General features: G+C 36.6%; 1 protein-coding gene across 3 annotated transcripts; it reads left to right on the plus strand.

Annotated features, from left to right (window-relative positions):
- Positions 1-6: 6 nt before the first annotated feature.
- On the plus strand, positions 7-14,582 carry CMC2 (C-X9-C motif containing 2). 3 transcript variants are annotated; one of them, XM_008638705.2, is made up of 4 exons: positions 7-138; positions 6,090-6,226; positions 10,345-10,416; positions 12,327-14,582. In XM_008638705.2, exons 2-4 carry the CDS (start codon positions 6,146-6,148, stop codon positions 12,399-12,401), a joined length of 228 nt encoding a protein of 75 aa, XP_008636927.1. In that variant the 5' UTR covers positions 7-138; positions 6,090-6,145; the 3' UTR covers positions 12,402-14,582. The 3 variants fall into 3 exon arrangements, with proteins under 3 accessions (XP_008636927.1, XP_017596557.1, XP_017596556.1); XM_017741068.1 differs by lacking the exon at positions 7-138 and adding an exon at positions 209-329; XM_017741067.1 differs by lacking the exon at positions 7-138 and adding an exon at positions 2,546-2,723.
- The last annotated feature ends 761 nt before the right edge of the window (positions 14,583-15,343 follow it).

Genomic DNA, 15,343 nt, shown 5'->3' on the forward strand with positions numbered 1-15,343 from the left:
GGGTGTGTCTGCTGTGTCGCTGCCGTAAGCTGCTCTTCCTGTGTCTGTGTGTCCCGTCCCTTCTTTAAGGCCTCCCGGAGTAGTGAGGAGCTGCGGACAGCGCGGGCTGGTTCAGTGGGACCCCCCTGCCTTAACCTGGTAACAGCAGCTGCCCCAGCCAGCCCCTCGCCCCCCATGGCAGAACTGTGTTACTAAACAATGTTTACTTTCTGCCGAGTGCTACCTGCCTTTTGTCACGGGATCGGGCTGCTCGAGGGGTCAGAGCCTGTCTTTTCCAACATGGAAATGTGATCCTCTTGCTCTCTTTGAAGGGGAAAAGCTGTTTTACAGTAAGCAAGAAGATTCTGTTAGGTTCATAACGTTCTTCTTTGGGAAATCAATGAAATGGAGATGAGATGGAATGAAACCTGGTCTGGTGGATGGAGCTGATGTACTTGCTCTTGAAGTACAAGAGCAGCTGCCAGAACAGGAATTTGGTGACAGCACCTTGCCCTTACGTAATCGTAGAATGGATTGGGTTGGAAGGGACCTCAAAGATCATCTCGTTCCAACCCCCTGCCCCGGGCAGGGACACCTTCCACTAGACAGTGCTTTACTTTTTCTGTCTGGATCTTTTTATTCTTAACTGTATGTACTGAAAAGGCATAGCAGGAATAGGAAGAGGCTGGTTCAATAATCTGTGATGTAGTGTTGTATTGTGCAACGGTACTTGCAGTATGTTATAATAAAAATATCCCACTAAATGTCCCAAAACCCTGCTGATGTTTCTTGTAGGAATACGACCTTAAATAATTGCCAGGAAGTGAAAATGCCTTCTTGTGATTTACTCGATCACTTTAAATAAAACTGTAGAAATTAATATTCAGTTGGTGTTCAACCTGCTCTGTTTCTTAGGACTAACACCTTAATTTGCTTTGCTAAGTATGAGATCAGGTATGATGTAGTTTCATCAGGTACTTACTAGTAAAAGTAGCAGGTGAATTCATGAGGGACATTGAACTGTTGACAAAATGGTGATGTAAAATGATAAAATCAGGATGAATATTACTTATGAAATTTTAAAGATTGTTCTTTAGGTTCAGGCAAAGTAAGTGCATTCTACATAAAGAAAAAGATCTAGTAGTAGACATAATTGACCCTTTTTCAGTTTCCTTTCTAGTCTTCATAGATATGTTTCTAAATTATTTCCCCCCATTCTAATAAATAATGTTGGGAAACCAGTGCATAGTTTCAGAGACCAAAATTCAAGAGGTTATGAGTAAATTTAGTAAGATTTAGCTAAGCTTGGTTTATTAAAGTGGATTTTAAAATTTCTTGGAGATGCTGGAAAGTTTGGGGTTATTGTCAATGTGCCTAATCACAGCCTTAAGGACAGCAGCACAGTGTGACACTTTAATGTCCTGGTCTGGAAGATGTTGATGATATTATTGTTAGGTAGAGACAAAGTCCTGAGTTTTGAGTTCCCTTGGGTTTTGAAATGATGTGCATCAACTGCAATTTCTCATTTCACTGATCTCTGAGTACTCAAAGCTGTTGTCAAAATTCTTTGTGTATGAGAGATAACACTAGGAATGCAGGAGTTCTGCTGAAGTGGCATGAATGATACCTTGAGGTAACACCAGCCTGTTAGGTATGGAGCTGAATCCATTTTCTTTGCTAAAAATTTGTACAATCTTAGAGAAAACAGAAAGGATTTGACTAAACAAAAAGTTGTTTGGATTATAAATACTTATTTCCAAACACCAAACAGAACAATACTGTGTAACTGAGACTGTGAAACTCCAGGTGTTTTGTCTTACTCAGGTTAGACAGTGACATTAACTGCAAAAATAAATGTTAAACATGGAGAGTAGAGTGGCTTCAGAGGAACTGCAGGTTTGTTCCCCTCCCTGCCGTGAGTCCCTGTTGTGGTTTGCACGGTCCTGCTGCCGCCTTGTGGGTGTTAGTTGAGTGTTTGCAGCAAATGTTTGTCTTCTGTGGCGCTGTAGAAAGCAGAGTTCTGTGTTCTTGTTAAAGAGCTTCATCATTAGCAATGTAGGTGCTCAGATGTAACTTTTCATCATCAGGGTTGCTAAGCAAGGATTTGCATTTTGCTTTAAGAGGTCATTTTTCTGAACAGTGTGCGAATTCATGTGGTTTGGGGATTTTTTACCATTGACTTTAGAAAGTTGAAAAAATATGATTGTGTTCTTTTCTTATGGAAAATACTAAAACTTGGTTTAAAAAGTAGGCTTCTAACATGTTTTAATTAAATATGGAGGAAGCATCTTATGGAAACAATTACCTAGATTTAAACCTTCCCTTCATTGTTGTGCCTCAAGTGTGGAAATATTAAGCATTAGGCTCATCAGCAAAACTAAAGGAACCTAATTTAGTTATCCTGCTGCATCAGGGAACTGGTTAGTTCATATTTATGGGAGATTCTGAGAAAAGAAGGGAACTTTTGTGGATTCCTGACATGCTGACCTCACATTTGATTTTGGGAAGAAGTGGGAATGTACCGAATCCCTTTGTTTCTCCACACAGCTGGGCCCTTTTGCTGCCTTTTGCCATAAGGAGGTCAGGAGGAGAAATCGGCACATGGAGAGAAATGAGCACTTTATCCTAAATTTTGGTGGCAAATATGAAATGCCCACAGTGTTCTCCCATGCTCTTTTGGGTCAGCCTTTGGTTTCTGCCTACTTCCTGGGTGTCTGCAGTTTTATTTGAATTTTGTAGTACATGTAGGTATCTTTTGCAATTAATATTAAATATTTAATGTGTTGAACATATGTATAGATCAATTTTCAGACTACGGATGAGTATCAAATCTTGATAATTTATATGTTGATTGCTGTTAGGAAATTTGAGTTGCTTGGTGTCCCAAGATTGCTTACACAAGGAATTATCTCATTATTTTTCTAAACAGAAATACTAGTATTGGAAGTTCAGTATCATTATTAGAGAATTTCCAGCTTTAGGCTTTTGATTTTTTAGAAAAAATTCTGGTTTATGTTGGAAATCATAAAGCTAGAATATTCTGTGTTTTCCCTACTTAAGGAGAAACCAGACAGAATATAATACTGGAACGAGACAATTTCTTAATTTTTTTTCCCCCAGAAGAATAGCATAGATTTAGAAACTGGTTTAGGAGGTTGAAAGATTAATCATCTTTATCCATGTCTTCTATGTTCAGAGACTAATAGTTTACAGAAATTTGCACTTTTAAGGTATTTTAACCAAATCATTGAGATAGCTATTTTTAATGCAATTTTTAACAAGGAAGAAAAAATTGCACTGAATCTCATATCAAACACATTAAAGGGAAGAACATTTCTGTGCAAACCAGTGAAATATGTCATTGCCATTATGTAAAGAGATAATTTCTTTACTTCTCTCCAAATGTTCATTTCAGATATTAACATTTGCTTAGCATTTTGCAGTCCTAAAGCAATTCCTGTATTTTCTAAATGTTGTTCTTTTACTTCACTGCTACTATTTCTTGTACAGAAATTTTATATTACTTATTCACAATTTTGTCCCGTGATTTTTTTTTGTTTGTTTTCCCAATGCTTTTATACTTCAATTCCTTATGAGCTACCACCTATACAAAATTCTGTCCATTTGGACTTAAATTCTGATAAGATGGCAACTTGCAATTCTTATGTTTCATTAGAATGTTATTAAAAAGAAATGAAAGAAACCAATGTCCTTTCTTCACACACATTGTCGTTTCTCTTGAAACTCTTTGAAACGACTGAAATCAGTCATTCCCCTCCAGCAACAAGATTAGCCTTCCCTGCTCATTTATAGATCACTGTCTAATCTGACATTTCTAAACATCAGTTTAATATTTAGCACTGCTAACACTGCTCTGTCATAACTTCAGAAGTGCTTAAAGGCTCCAGGGAAGCTCAGAAAGATGTTTTGTCCATCGCAGCCTGCATTGAACTGAGTGCTATTAATTGAACTGGAAACTTTCTAATACTAGCTGACTAACGCTAGTTGGTAACTAGAATATTATTTGAAAATGTCAGGAGTACTGATCTATGAACTGGTGTGACAGTTAACACCTTTGATTTGTAGCATCTATTCTACAAGAGGTGCCATTGGAAAAGTCCCTTGGAGTTGTTAGAAGGCTTTTAATTGATGAAACACACCATCACCTCTGTTTGTGGCATTGATGGCTTTCATCCATAATCTGAGAATAATATTGTAAACAATGGCAGTGACTACTAATCTTAGTTTAGAAATAATGTATCTTTCCTTGAAATGCTCCATTTGACTTCCTGGCCTGTGCTGATGTGCGTTCCCTGTTGCATTAGGACACTGCTCTTGCTTTCTTCTGAGACTGCCAGCTCCGATGACAGTTTTAGGAAGTGCGGGCAGAGGCTGAATGATGAAGAGCTTTAATAATCATCTGGGTTCACACGTGTTAAAGTAACACACAGCCATTGAGCAGGTCACCCTCTCAGGGGAATGCTAACTCCAGAGCTATCAGAAAAGCTCTACTGATAAATTTAAAACATATTGACTTTGTGTGGCATGCAATCAAAAGCTGGTAGCAATAACACAGCAGGGTTCTTAATCACTTTGCTGTTACAGCCGTGCTCCTGCTGTCATATTTCTAAAGGTTCATTTGTTAATTTGTTGAAAAGAATGCTTAAGCAACTTGTACAGTTTCCAACAACTTCTGTGCTAAGAGTAAGTGTAGTGTAACGTTAGACTTCCAGATAGTCTGGGGGAAGGTTTTTGGAAGAAAATCACTACACCACTATGTGGAACATATTCTCATGGTTCTCAAGAGGCTTTTAAATGTTTGGATTTTTAAAATTAAGTTTGCTTGTGGGAATCTAACTCTTGTTAAGCTGAACACATGATGGGAACTACTGGGTATATGAATGTATGTGGCTCTTTAAGCTGAACATATTCCTTGAGCATTTTAGGAATAGCAGTGGAGATTATAGCTGTCAGCACTTGAGCTGACTTTTGGGATTTTGCAATTGTAAAATCTGACCATTGGCTACTTTTATTTGTCCAGTCTGTCTTGTAGGAGTGTTAAGGACAGTGATGGCTGCTTAATACAAGTTGTAGTGGTGTTTGCCTGATATATTGCAACTGGAAAGGTGATCCCTTTGGGAGAAGGGGAAATGACAAGTTACTAAGTAAACAAACAAACAGGCATCTCTCTAATTCAGTGGCAGTATGTGCCATAAAAATAAAATTTTGCCAACATGAGCCCATTTGTCCTGGTATGAACTGGACTTTTCTCCTCCCCTTCCTGATGGTCTTCCTGAACAAAGATGTCAGCTTCTTTCAGCCACTGTCACATGATGCTTTCAGTCCATTTCGGCTAAAGAACTTGCTCCCTCCCTACAGAACCCTGCAGGAAAGGGTGTTCCCTTTTAGTGTTCCAGAGAGAAAACTTGAGGGAAGCCGAAGTGCTTCCTGCCACTATCTGACAGAGTGGGGGATTCATGTAGAAGACGAGTCTAGTTGCTTTTCAAAGGAGCACAGAGAAGAGCAAGAGGCAAAAACATGGAATTGCAAGAAGGGACATTTCAATTCTGAGTGATTTAAAAAAAAATATCATTACTGATGAAGTGATTAAATACCGGTATTTAAAGCATCACCAATGTCTGGATTAGGATTTTTTTAAAACCGTGTAGATAACTAAAAAAAATGCCAGTTCTCAGAGTGCTGTAATGCAATAGCATTGTGCTTCCTGTTGTAATCTTTGTAGAAGGTAGAAAGAAAATCGCATACACTTAGCTTTTTAAAGCAAGAAAGCAGAAAATTGAAGTAGGAAAGTGAAAAGATAATCTGGAGTTCAAGAAAGATTAATGCTGCCAGAGTGTCCCTGAAAATTAAAATCCCAGCTGCATGCTTACATCTGTGATAGTCAAGATAATAAACTTCTAGTTGACTGTTAACATTTGGGTTGTGTAGAAGATCAGATATGTACTGGGTTTAATGACTGTAACCATGTAATATAAATTATATGCATTAAACTGCATTTTGATCTCAGATATTTTTTGTTAAAATAATACTGTGATAATACCTTTTGTGTTAAATCAGACTTGCTAGTTACACTGTCTTAATGTTGGCAGGTGGAAATTTTCTCAGATTCTTGTCCTTGTGCTACTAAGATCATCTCTAACTAAAGATGCATCCAGACCTGTCTCCTCATCTGCACACTGAAGAGTGTAACCTAATTATCAGTCTGCTCAAGAAATGTCACAAGGAGGTAAGGAGTGTTGAGCTAAGAGTGGGTGGGTTGGGGAAATTTGTGTCAGATAAATTAGTGATATTATATGGTTGTGAAGAGAAAACCCTCCTCTAGGCAGAGCAGCCATGAAATATAGCTGGTGTATTTTCACTGAAGAGCTATCTGATGACTGTATGTAAAGTGATTTATTTGGGAAATATAACATACCTTAAAATTTTCTGTGCTACAGCTTAGCACTTAGGGAACTATTTTAAGGACTGAAATAACTTCTGCAGCTCTTAGTACTGTGTGCCCCTCAAAAAACAATAATAAAATCAGCACCAAATGCCCTCTTTTTGTATGCTCATGGCATTTCCATATTCCAGCTGTCCCTGGGGCAGTTGGTCAGTGTGGTTATAAGGAGATGTGTTGATGGGGATCCCAACAGCCTCATGCATGACATTCAGTGTTTGGAGAGCTAATTGGGAATTACTGCTTGTCTTCCATCTTCTTAAATAGGCACCTACCCAAGGATATGAAATGTGATATTGTCTTCAGGCTTCTGCAGGCTCTTCATTGCTTCAGGATAATGGAATAGTCATCTCACTTGTTTAAAGGCCTTTTTAAAAATTGCTTTGTCTATGTCTTCTGCACCTCTAGCTGTACAAGATTTGCCCCCTGCATTGAAAGCTTTCTGCTGCATCATTGCAATGTTGTTTTTGTTAATTATTTTCCTAGTATACTCTAAAGAGATGTTCTGTAGAGATAATCTTGCTGTATTTGTGCATAAAAAGTTAAATTTCGTAGTTTCTACTGAGATAAAAATACATTTAAATATTCACTATGAATGTGAAAACTCTGATTTACACCACTATATGCAATCTACAATATTTTCACCTCCATGTTCAGTTGTGACATGGATACTTTTTTCTAATGCAGTTAGTTAGATTCTAAGACAATACAAATGTTAGCTTTACTGTTTTGAGCAGAATTCTAAATTTTTATTTTCAAAAGCCATAACAGGATGAGAAACAAGGCTGATAATTCACAAAATGTGAGAGAAGACGTTTTAAGTGAAAGAGGGATAACAACATTTTTTCAAGGTTTTAAAGTAGCTAAAGTAACATTAAAAACATTTTCTGCACCACACTTTGTTATGATTTCTAAATTACAACAATGAAGGGAGCAGACTTTTAATACTAAAATACATTTCAGGGAGTATATTGTACTGGTTTTCTTCAGCAACATGCAATTTGTTTTTGCTGGCACTTGGAGTGCAGTATCTTGAAACATAAGCACACTGCAGTCTGTTGATACAATCCCATAGGTGGTACTTCCCATTCCAGTGCTCCTGTACAGAACATCTTCAAGCTTTAAAACTAAAAGTTGTATTAAATGTACAAGTTACGCTTTTTTTTCTGAGTTCAGAAATCTTAATTTGCCTAAAAATGCTTCGATAATTTGAGAGATTGTAGAGACTTTCTTTCTTTCTTTTTTTAGTTGGTTTGTTTTTTTTTTTTTCCCAGCAACTTTAATGTTGTAGGTAAGTGTTCAATAGCTAGAACTGAGAACACTTTGTGTGCATTAAGTACAATAGTATTGGAAAGATTGTGAAATAAAATGACCATCATTTAGGAGGAAAATAGGCAGTATGTAAGCAATATAAAATTAAAGTTTTGTAATTATTTTTTCATAATTATGCAAACAAATCCAATCAGGAAAGAAAATACATTCAGATTTGTCCTGATTTTTGGTACATACAAAGCTGGGCTTTCTATACTTTCAGTAGGAATGCAGCAGTAGTGATTTACTACTTGAAAGTAATGGTTGTCTGGCTTTTTGTTTGTGGTTTGGGTTTTTTTGTTTTAAATGAATGTCCAGAAGTATCCTGGACTTGTATGACATAGCTTGTTAGACTGCCTTGAGAACTGGAACTAGAAGGTGCACTTGAACTTCTTGGCAGCAAGTGATTCAAAGGAATCTATTGTTAATCTGACTTATGAAGGGACTAGGAGCAGCACTAATAGTCATGCACAGAATTATATTCTCTTAGTTGTGTTTGAAGTTCATCTTTACATGAAGAGGAATTACTTTTGTCAGTCTTGTGCTCAGCTGGGAGAGGATATTTGTGCTGGCAGTCTCAGAACAGAAAGGGTGAGGATGACTTCTTTCACACTCAGTTGAAAGGGAGCAATACTTTTTCATTGGAAATTCCAGGGGAATGTACTGAAATATTCTTTTTAAATTGAAGTCACTGAAACTGAAGTCAGTGATCTTAATGAGTTATTGGTGACTACTGCTGTTTTCTTATAATGCCAAAATGTCTTAAGAACCTTCATCTATAATTTAAATCACCGTTCCTGAGGGATGAAAAGCATTATTTTTTAATTGGGTGTCCATTTTCACAACAGTCAATTTGATTTACTTTATCGCTAATCTAGAACCTGCCCTGTATATCAAGTTTTGTATCTAGTGAAGAGAGGTTAATGGGATTCCTATTTGATGTCACTTTTTTTTTAATAACTCCACTCTGATGCCAAGTATGTGCTATAAGTAGACTAATTTTTATAGGTAACAGCTCAAAGAAATGTATATTGTCTTGCAATTGTAGCACTGTAATAGGTGTAATAGGTGTTTTTGAGAAACTGATGCTTTTTTTCCCTCATAATCTCAGCCAAGAAGTTGACATTTTAGGAATCTGGCTAAATAAACATAGATTAAACCCACTGTATTCAGAGTGGAGTTAGTTTGAAATGTGAGCATTCACCTTGAAATTTAATATGCAGGTATGAGAGTAGAACACAAAATTAAATCTGTATTAGCTGAAATAAGAATGTTGTAAAAGCAAGATTAGCATGCAGTAAAGTGATCACTTATACCGTGCAACTGCTTCAGAGTCATCTGATGCCCTTTATAAATCACAGAGGTATAAACAAGCTAATTATAGCACTGCTATAGTTAAGTGTTTGTCATAAACTTTATTAACCCACTCCTACTTCCAGTTGTGTTCTGTTGGCTGAGATCTTGTTCATTGTTTGAATCTTTCATAGTCTTCCTGTGTCACCTATATAAATCCACCTGGCTGCTGGTCAGCTATGGAAATGCACATAGGTTTCCCTCTGAAATATGGAAGTGTCTTCATTTGCATCTGTTTTGTTCTTCATGGTCTTTTTTATTTAAGTTCATTAGTTGTCTGCAAGATTGGCCAAGTTATCTCCATTGATTGTGTAGCTGCAAATACCTACTAAACCTGCCCCCCCCTTCAGGTCTTCTAAATCACTTGGATGCTCTGCTGCCAGGTTCTGCCGTGAGATTCTGTGGCATGGCACAAGCATCCCCCTGAAAAAGCAGTCCTTCTAAAACCATGCATTCTGAGAGAGGTTTAATGCTTGATAGTATGCAGTTGCTTTAGGAAATGTGGGCTAAGAGGACAGATTTTTATGGTGAATGTCATCATGTTAGCTGTGGAGAGCCCTCATGAGGACAAGGCGTGCAGTTTTTCAGAAACTAAGGCACACTTAAATTTGCGTAAGGCCCACAGTTGACCTGTGCCATAAAGATGAGAAATGCATCTTATTTATTAACCTCAAGATCCACAGAGATTTTTTATACTGGTTCTAACATTCCAATCAATTAAACCTAGTGCCTGCATCTTCTGGACCAACACCACATTGTTCATGTGGCTGGGATAATGGAGCAGTGAATCCTTTGCCTCTCTAGGTCACGAAGAAATAATGAAAGCTAAAGCTGGGAGGATGTTGCCTCTGTACCACAAGCTGGAGTTCAGAATATTTATTTTTTGTACACTATTTAATTTAGTGTGAGTGAGAGTTGTGAGACTGACTTCTATATCAATAAAATGTATGTTCTGTGTTTAGACAACCGCTTCAGCTTAGGTGTCCTCCTTTAGTCTTGTTATATAAGATGAGTACCTTCAACTTTCAGCCAGGTAGGGATGGCTCAAGTGAGCTTTAGGAGTTGCTCGAACTTCTTCCTGCTTGGGGGAAAAAAAGTTACCAAACACCACTTTTCACAAGAAAGGGAGAGGAAAAGAAAACCAGTATATGTTGAAAAATGCAAATGAATTGAAATAAATTTAGAGCTTCAGAGGAAGAAACCTTTAAATTGTAATTTTTTCTTTCTCCTTAACTCATCAGCACAATGTTTTGAAGTTTTTTGGTCATTGCAATGATATTGACCGTGAGATGCGGAAGTGCTTAAAAAAAGAGGTAAGGAATAAATTTACTGTGAGTTAAATGCTTAATAAAAAATGGGAGAGAACTAGAGTTGCTTTTTACTAAATGGTACGAATCGATAAATGTAAGCACATTCTGGTGTGGGCACTTGAGACCAAATTTAAACTTTTTTTGATAAATTTGTCAAGTAAAATCTGGCATCAACAAATGGCGTGTATTTTTTGATATACAAAAATAGGCAAACACATTTTAATGAAACAAATATTGGAGATAGGAACTGGCACTTCACAGATTGCTTCTGACTTTTTTCCTATTTTTTTTTTAGTAGTGATATTTGCACAGAATTAAATAGAAAGCAGTAATGGTCACTTCTGCATAAGTAACACTTAAAGCTGAAGTCAGTTATACTGATGGAAAGTACTTAATGAGTTGCTGAGTTAGGCCCTAAATGAAAATATTGCTGTATTACATCTGCAGATATGAAGGAATGAAGACTATGGGAGTTCAAGTGGATTAACTGTCTTAATAGGCACGTTTTCAGGAGAGTGTCAACTGTTCTTTATACTTATGGTGGTTGTGCCTACATGACAGAACATATAAATGAACATTTCATGCACCTTTTAACTTGAAATTGTACTTTCTGATTTTGACATAAATTTCACCATACTAAAAAGTTTCTACATAATCTTATTTTTTTATTTTTTTCTTCCGTTGAAGCCTTTACATTAAAGGAGTTCTTGATGATTATATTTGTCTGCCTTCTTAAAATGTGCCTATATTGATATGCCATTACTAGGAAGCCCCTGAAAGGTTGTTCAGAAATACTGAATAGGTAAAGATAGAGCTTTTAAAGATCCATTGTTCTCATTCTACGTACAAACATGGATGGGTTATTGAAAAATTAAATATTGGCAAGGGAAAAAGTTAAGCATTCTGTAAAGGTTAAATAATGTTTCGGGTCATTATTTCAGTTATAGACCAATCAGTATAATGGATGAAAAACTGCAAATCCATTTCAAAATCAATTTCTTTAGTAGTTTATTACATTATATAGAGAACTGAATATTTGTGGCGTACTTCGGTTTTATTCTTGATACCAATTATTAAAAAATTGAACAAATATATGCTCTAACCTAAGGATAATAATTTGCTTCTCGTGAAATACAGATCAGATGATGCATTGATTTTTAATTTTTCATTTATTTGAGCCATGAAAATGTTTCCTTTTTGTTTGCAATGAAAGAGAGGCTCTTCAAGTTTCTGCTAGTGCAGGGCCATACTTGAAAGCATGGTGGTCTTATACATGAATGTTAACTGTGAAAGCTTTCTTGGTTCCATTTTACACTGGAGTCCTGCCTCTGATGTGGTTCTTGTTTAAACCATTAAAAATCCCCACATGCCTTACACTCATTCAATCCAAATTTGCCTTTGTTCCTTTCATCTTGGTATCCTGCTTTATCTGTGCATATAATTAATGACCAGGATCAAAAATAGACCAAGTCTGTGATGACAAATTCATGTTTCAGAAGGCAGACACACATTAATCAGCATCTTGTGAAAGGAAAAGAGCCTGACCTGTGCTCTAGAATAGCACCAGAGCAACTATTTTTCCTAGTTCGTGTGAAGCGTAGCTGTCATACGTTAGATCTCTGTATAATTAAGTTCCTCCTTAAGATTAACTGAATCTTCTTTATTAGAATGTTCTAATACTCTTTAGCTTAATAACCTCAAACTTAGAAACCTGTATTTTAATGGAATAAATGTTAATTTCAAAGTAAAAATGAACCTGTATGTATATATTAACAAGAGCTGTATTTCTAATGCATCAGTCAAATATATTGTTTCTGTTCCTGGGTAAAAAAAAATGCTTTCTACAGTTTTAAATTTGACATATCTATTTAATGATAACAGCTGATCTATTAATTTCCGTATCTGTCTTCCAGTATGAAGAAAACAGGCTTAGAAACCGGGAGAAACGACAGAGGATAATTAATGCTCACAAAGCCTCAGAGAAGTGAGCTGTGCTGTGGCTGGACAGCTGCAGCTCCATAGGGACATTCACTTGGAAGCTGACAGAATACTTGTGTTTCATCACCAATGTCAAGCCTCTGGTTTGTGAAATGGTGACGAAATAAATGCATCACTCACAACCTAACTTAATTTTTGACCTCTAAAAGAAAACTACTGTGGCAAGTCTTTGTTCTGGCACAGTTTTATGATTATTAAGTAATGAGGAATCGGTGTGTGTGAGGTACTATATATTCAAGGCTGCTGTGTTCCCACTTTACTGAGTTGCATTTATTTCCTTGTGTTTAGCAGTTTCTCTTACATATCTTGGGTTTTGTAGGGTTTTTTTGTTTGTTTTTCATTGCAAAACACTAAATTACTTTTTCCATCACTTTTTGTAGTGTTGTGATAACACTTAGTAAATGGATTAGGAAAAGGAAATTTTAAACAGATGTGGATTGAAATTAGAAATTGCCTATCAAGGAATAATTGGAGTTCTAGTATTTTTATTGGAGCTAGAAGGATGAAGCTACTGTCTTCAGCTGAGAAGATTACAAATCCTCCCTGCCAACCATATGTACAGTGTAGACTGCTGTAAGACAATTTGTTCATCACACCCAAAGCATGCGGCTTTAGAAATCCAGAATGGAACATTTCCAGGGATTTACAAAGCTTCGCCTTGATTTTTGTTGAGTACAGTCAATGTGTGCTGAGTGATTTTTGAAGAGGAGTGCTGCCAAAAATACAAGCTAAAGTTCTTCCATTTTCTCTGGTACAAAGGTAAAGTTATGACTATTGAGGTTGAAGCAAAGCTGACACTGAAGTGCAAGAAAAGTGTAACTTTTGAGGCAAGTCAATATGTATTGTGTTACCAAGTTGCCTTGTTAGCCTATAAAAGGTGTTTATTTGCCATCAAACTGCTGAAAGCCCAGAACAAGTCTCCGAATTCAGAAGATTTGATATCAAAACATACACTGGTTTGTACAGTGATGGAGCTGCTTCTCTGTGTGCCTGCTGGATTCACCTTTTAAATAATGCCTCTGTTCTACCTAGTAGCAAAATACTTTTTTAAAAAATAAATTTTGTTGAGCCAAATACACAAAGTGTCTAGAAACCTTTTGAAAAAAAGGTGTCTATTCTACAGTGAATTACATGGTTTGTTGTAAGAACCATTGTTGATACTCAGTCTTGGAATTGGTACATGCCCCTATTTTTGGAATAAAACTGTGTTTTGTGATCTGTTTTGAAAGGTGAATTAGATAGAATAATTTTACTTATTTTTCAATACCTGGATGGACCCAATTAAATCAGTAAAACTTAACCACAAATGTTTTCAATGAAAGCTCCAAGCAAAGCTGAAGCAATTGTTTCTGCATCTTGACATGCTGTTTGTCTTTTGGAACAAGTAAATGATGCACTGTTTGAATTCATACTTGAATGGTTGGAAGTGGTGCACTCTTTATTGGTACTTTCGGAGTATTTTCAGAGTACTTTGTAGTGAACTCCCCTATCTGGGAACTCTGCATCCATGATACTTCTTCCATTTGAGAGGACACAATCTACTTCAGGCAAGCTCTTAAATAGGATTGTAGCCTTTAAGTAAATAAATAAATTGAGAATTGTTCTAGAGATTAGGTTGAGAACCTGATATCTGAGGGCAGAAGCACTGAAGCTTTTGTTTCTTTAATCAGCTTCTGTGAGTCCCAATCTTTCACACAGCAACAAAATAAGAAACCAAGAGCCACTTAACACAGCTCATTAGTCACAATCATGTTTGCAAAGATCAATGTGCTTAGTGAATGAAAGACCAAATGGCACACACAATTCCTATTGATACTTTCAACTACATTTGTTTATAAATGTATTTTAGAGATCAGCTTTGTTTACCTAGTGAAAGTCTGATCATGGTCATCCTTCTGTTTCTCTTTGCTAATTGCCCACTAGTAGTGTGATATGAGAGTGCCCATTGTTTCCTGTGGGTTTTGTTCCTTTTGTTTGACAGAATTCATGTTGCTAGTTTGATCTTGAAGCTGAAAACCTCTGGTATAATAATACATATGATTTATCTGACAGAGAAAGAGGTAAGGATGAAATACTAAATGTGGGGTTTTTTCTTGTTTCCTAAAGTAAGCTTGGGTGAAATAAACCTTATCTCTATAGAAATAAATATATATCTATAGACTTTGAAGACACTTTATTGTAATGTCATTTGTCTATAGGAGCATTTTTCCCATTGTTCTTTCTGAAAGAGCATATTTGAGAGAGAAGAGAAAAAGAAATCTGATGTAATTTTTTGTCGTGTTGTGTGTGAAAAGCTCATAGGTGTTTCACATCGGAAAGTGAAGAAGGGGGAAACAGAGAGGGAAAATGGCAGCTCCGGCCAGAGTGGTAAGGATTTTCCATACTGAAATGCCATAAAAGTCTAGGATCCATGGACAGGAGGAGGACAGAGTAAAGGGAATTACAACTGTTGAAAATCCCTCCAGCTTTACCAGAAATACCTGGTAACACTGTTCATAGTGTACTTTTTCTTGCTGGAAAACTAAATTATGACATTCTGTTTGCCTTATTTTGAATTTTTTTAAAATTTATTTTTTAGTAGAAGGAAGAATATTCTGCTGAATAGCAGCAGCATAGTGTAGGAACAGCAGGGCGAGTTCTTGCTCTGGTGTTAAGTTCTTTATACAACAGGGCTTGAATCTGGTGCTCCTGTTAAGCTGCAGTGCTGAGTGTTAATATATTATGAATGTACTGCTCGTCTTTCCCTGTAAACTTTAGTTGGTAACATCCTCAAGAAATTATATTCTTTGTTGCTGATAAGGACAATGTGTGGTTTCTAGACCTTGAAGCAAAGCCTTGATTTAGTTGAGCTGACTGTACAGTTTGGGTGAGGACTAGTCCTGTGAGTTAGTTATTCCCCCCGTTATTGGAAATCACTGTAATGAATATTTCT

The sequence above is a fragment of the Corvus brachyrhynchos genome, unplaced genomic scaffold, assembly GCF_000691975.1.
Source record: "Corvus brachyrhynchos isolate BGI_N302 unplaced genomic scaffold, ASM69197v1 scaffold26, whole genome shotgun sequence".
NCBI lineage: Eukaryota > Metazoa > Chordata > Aves > Passeriformes > Corvidae > Corvus > Corvus brachyrhynchos.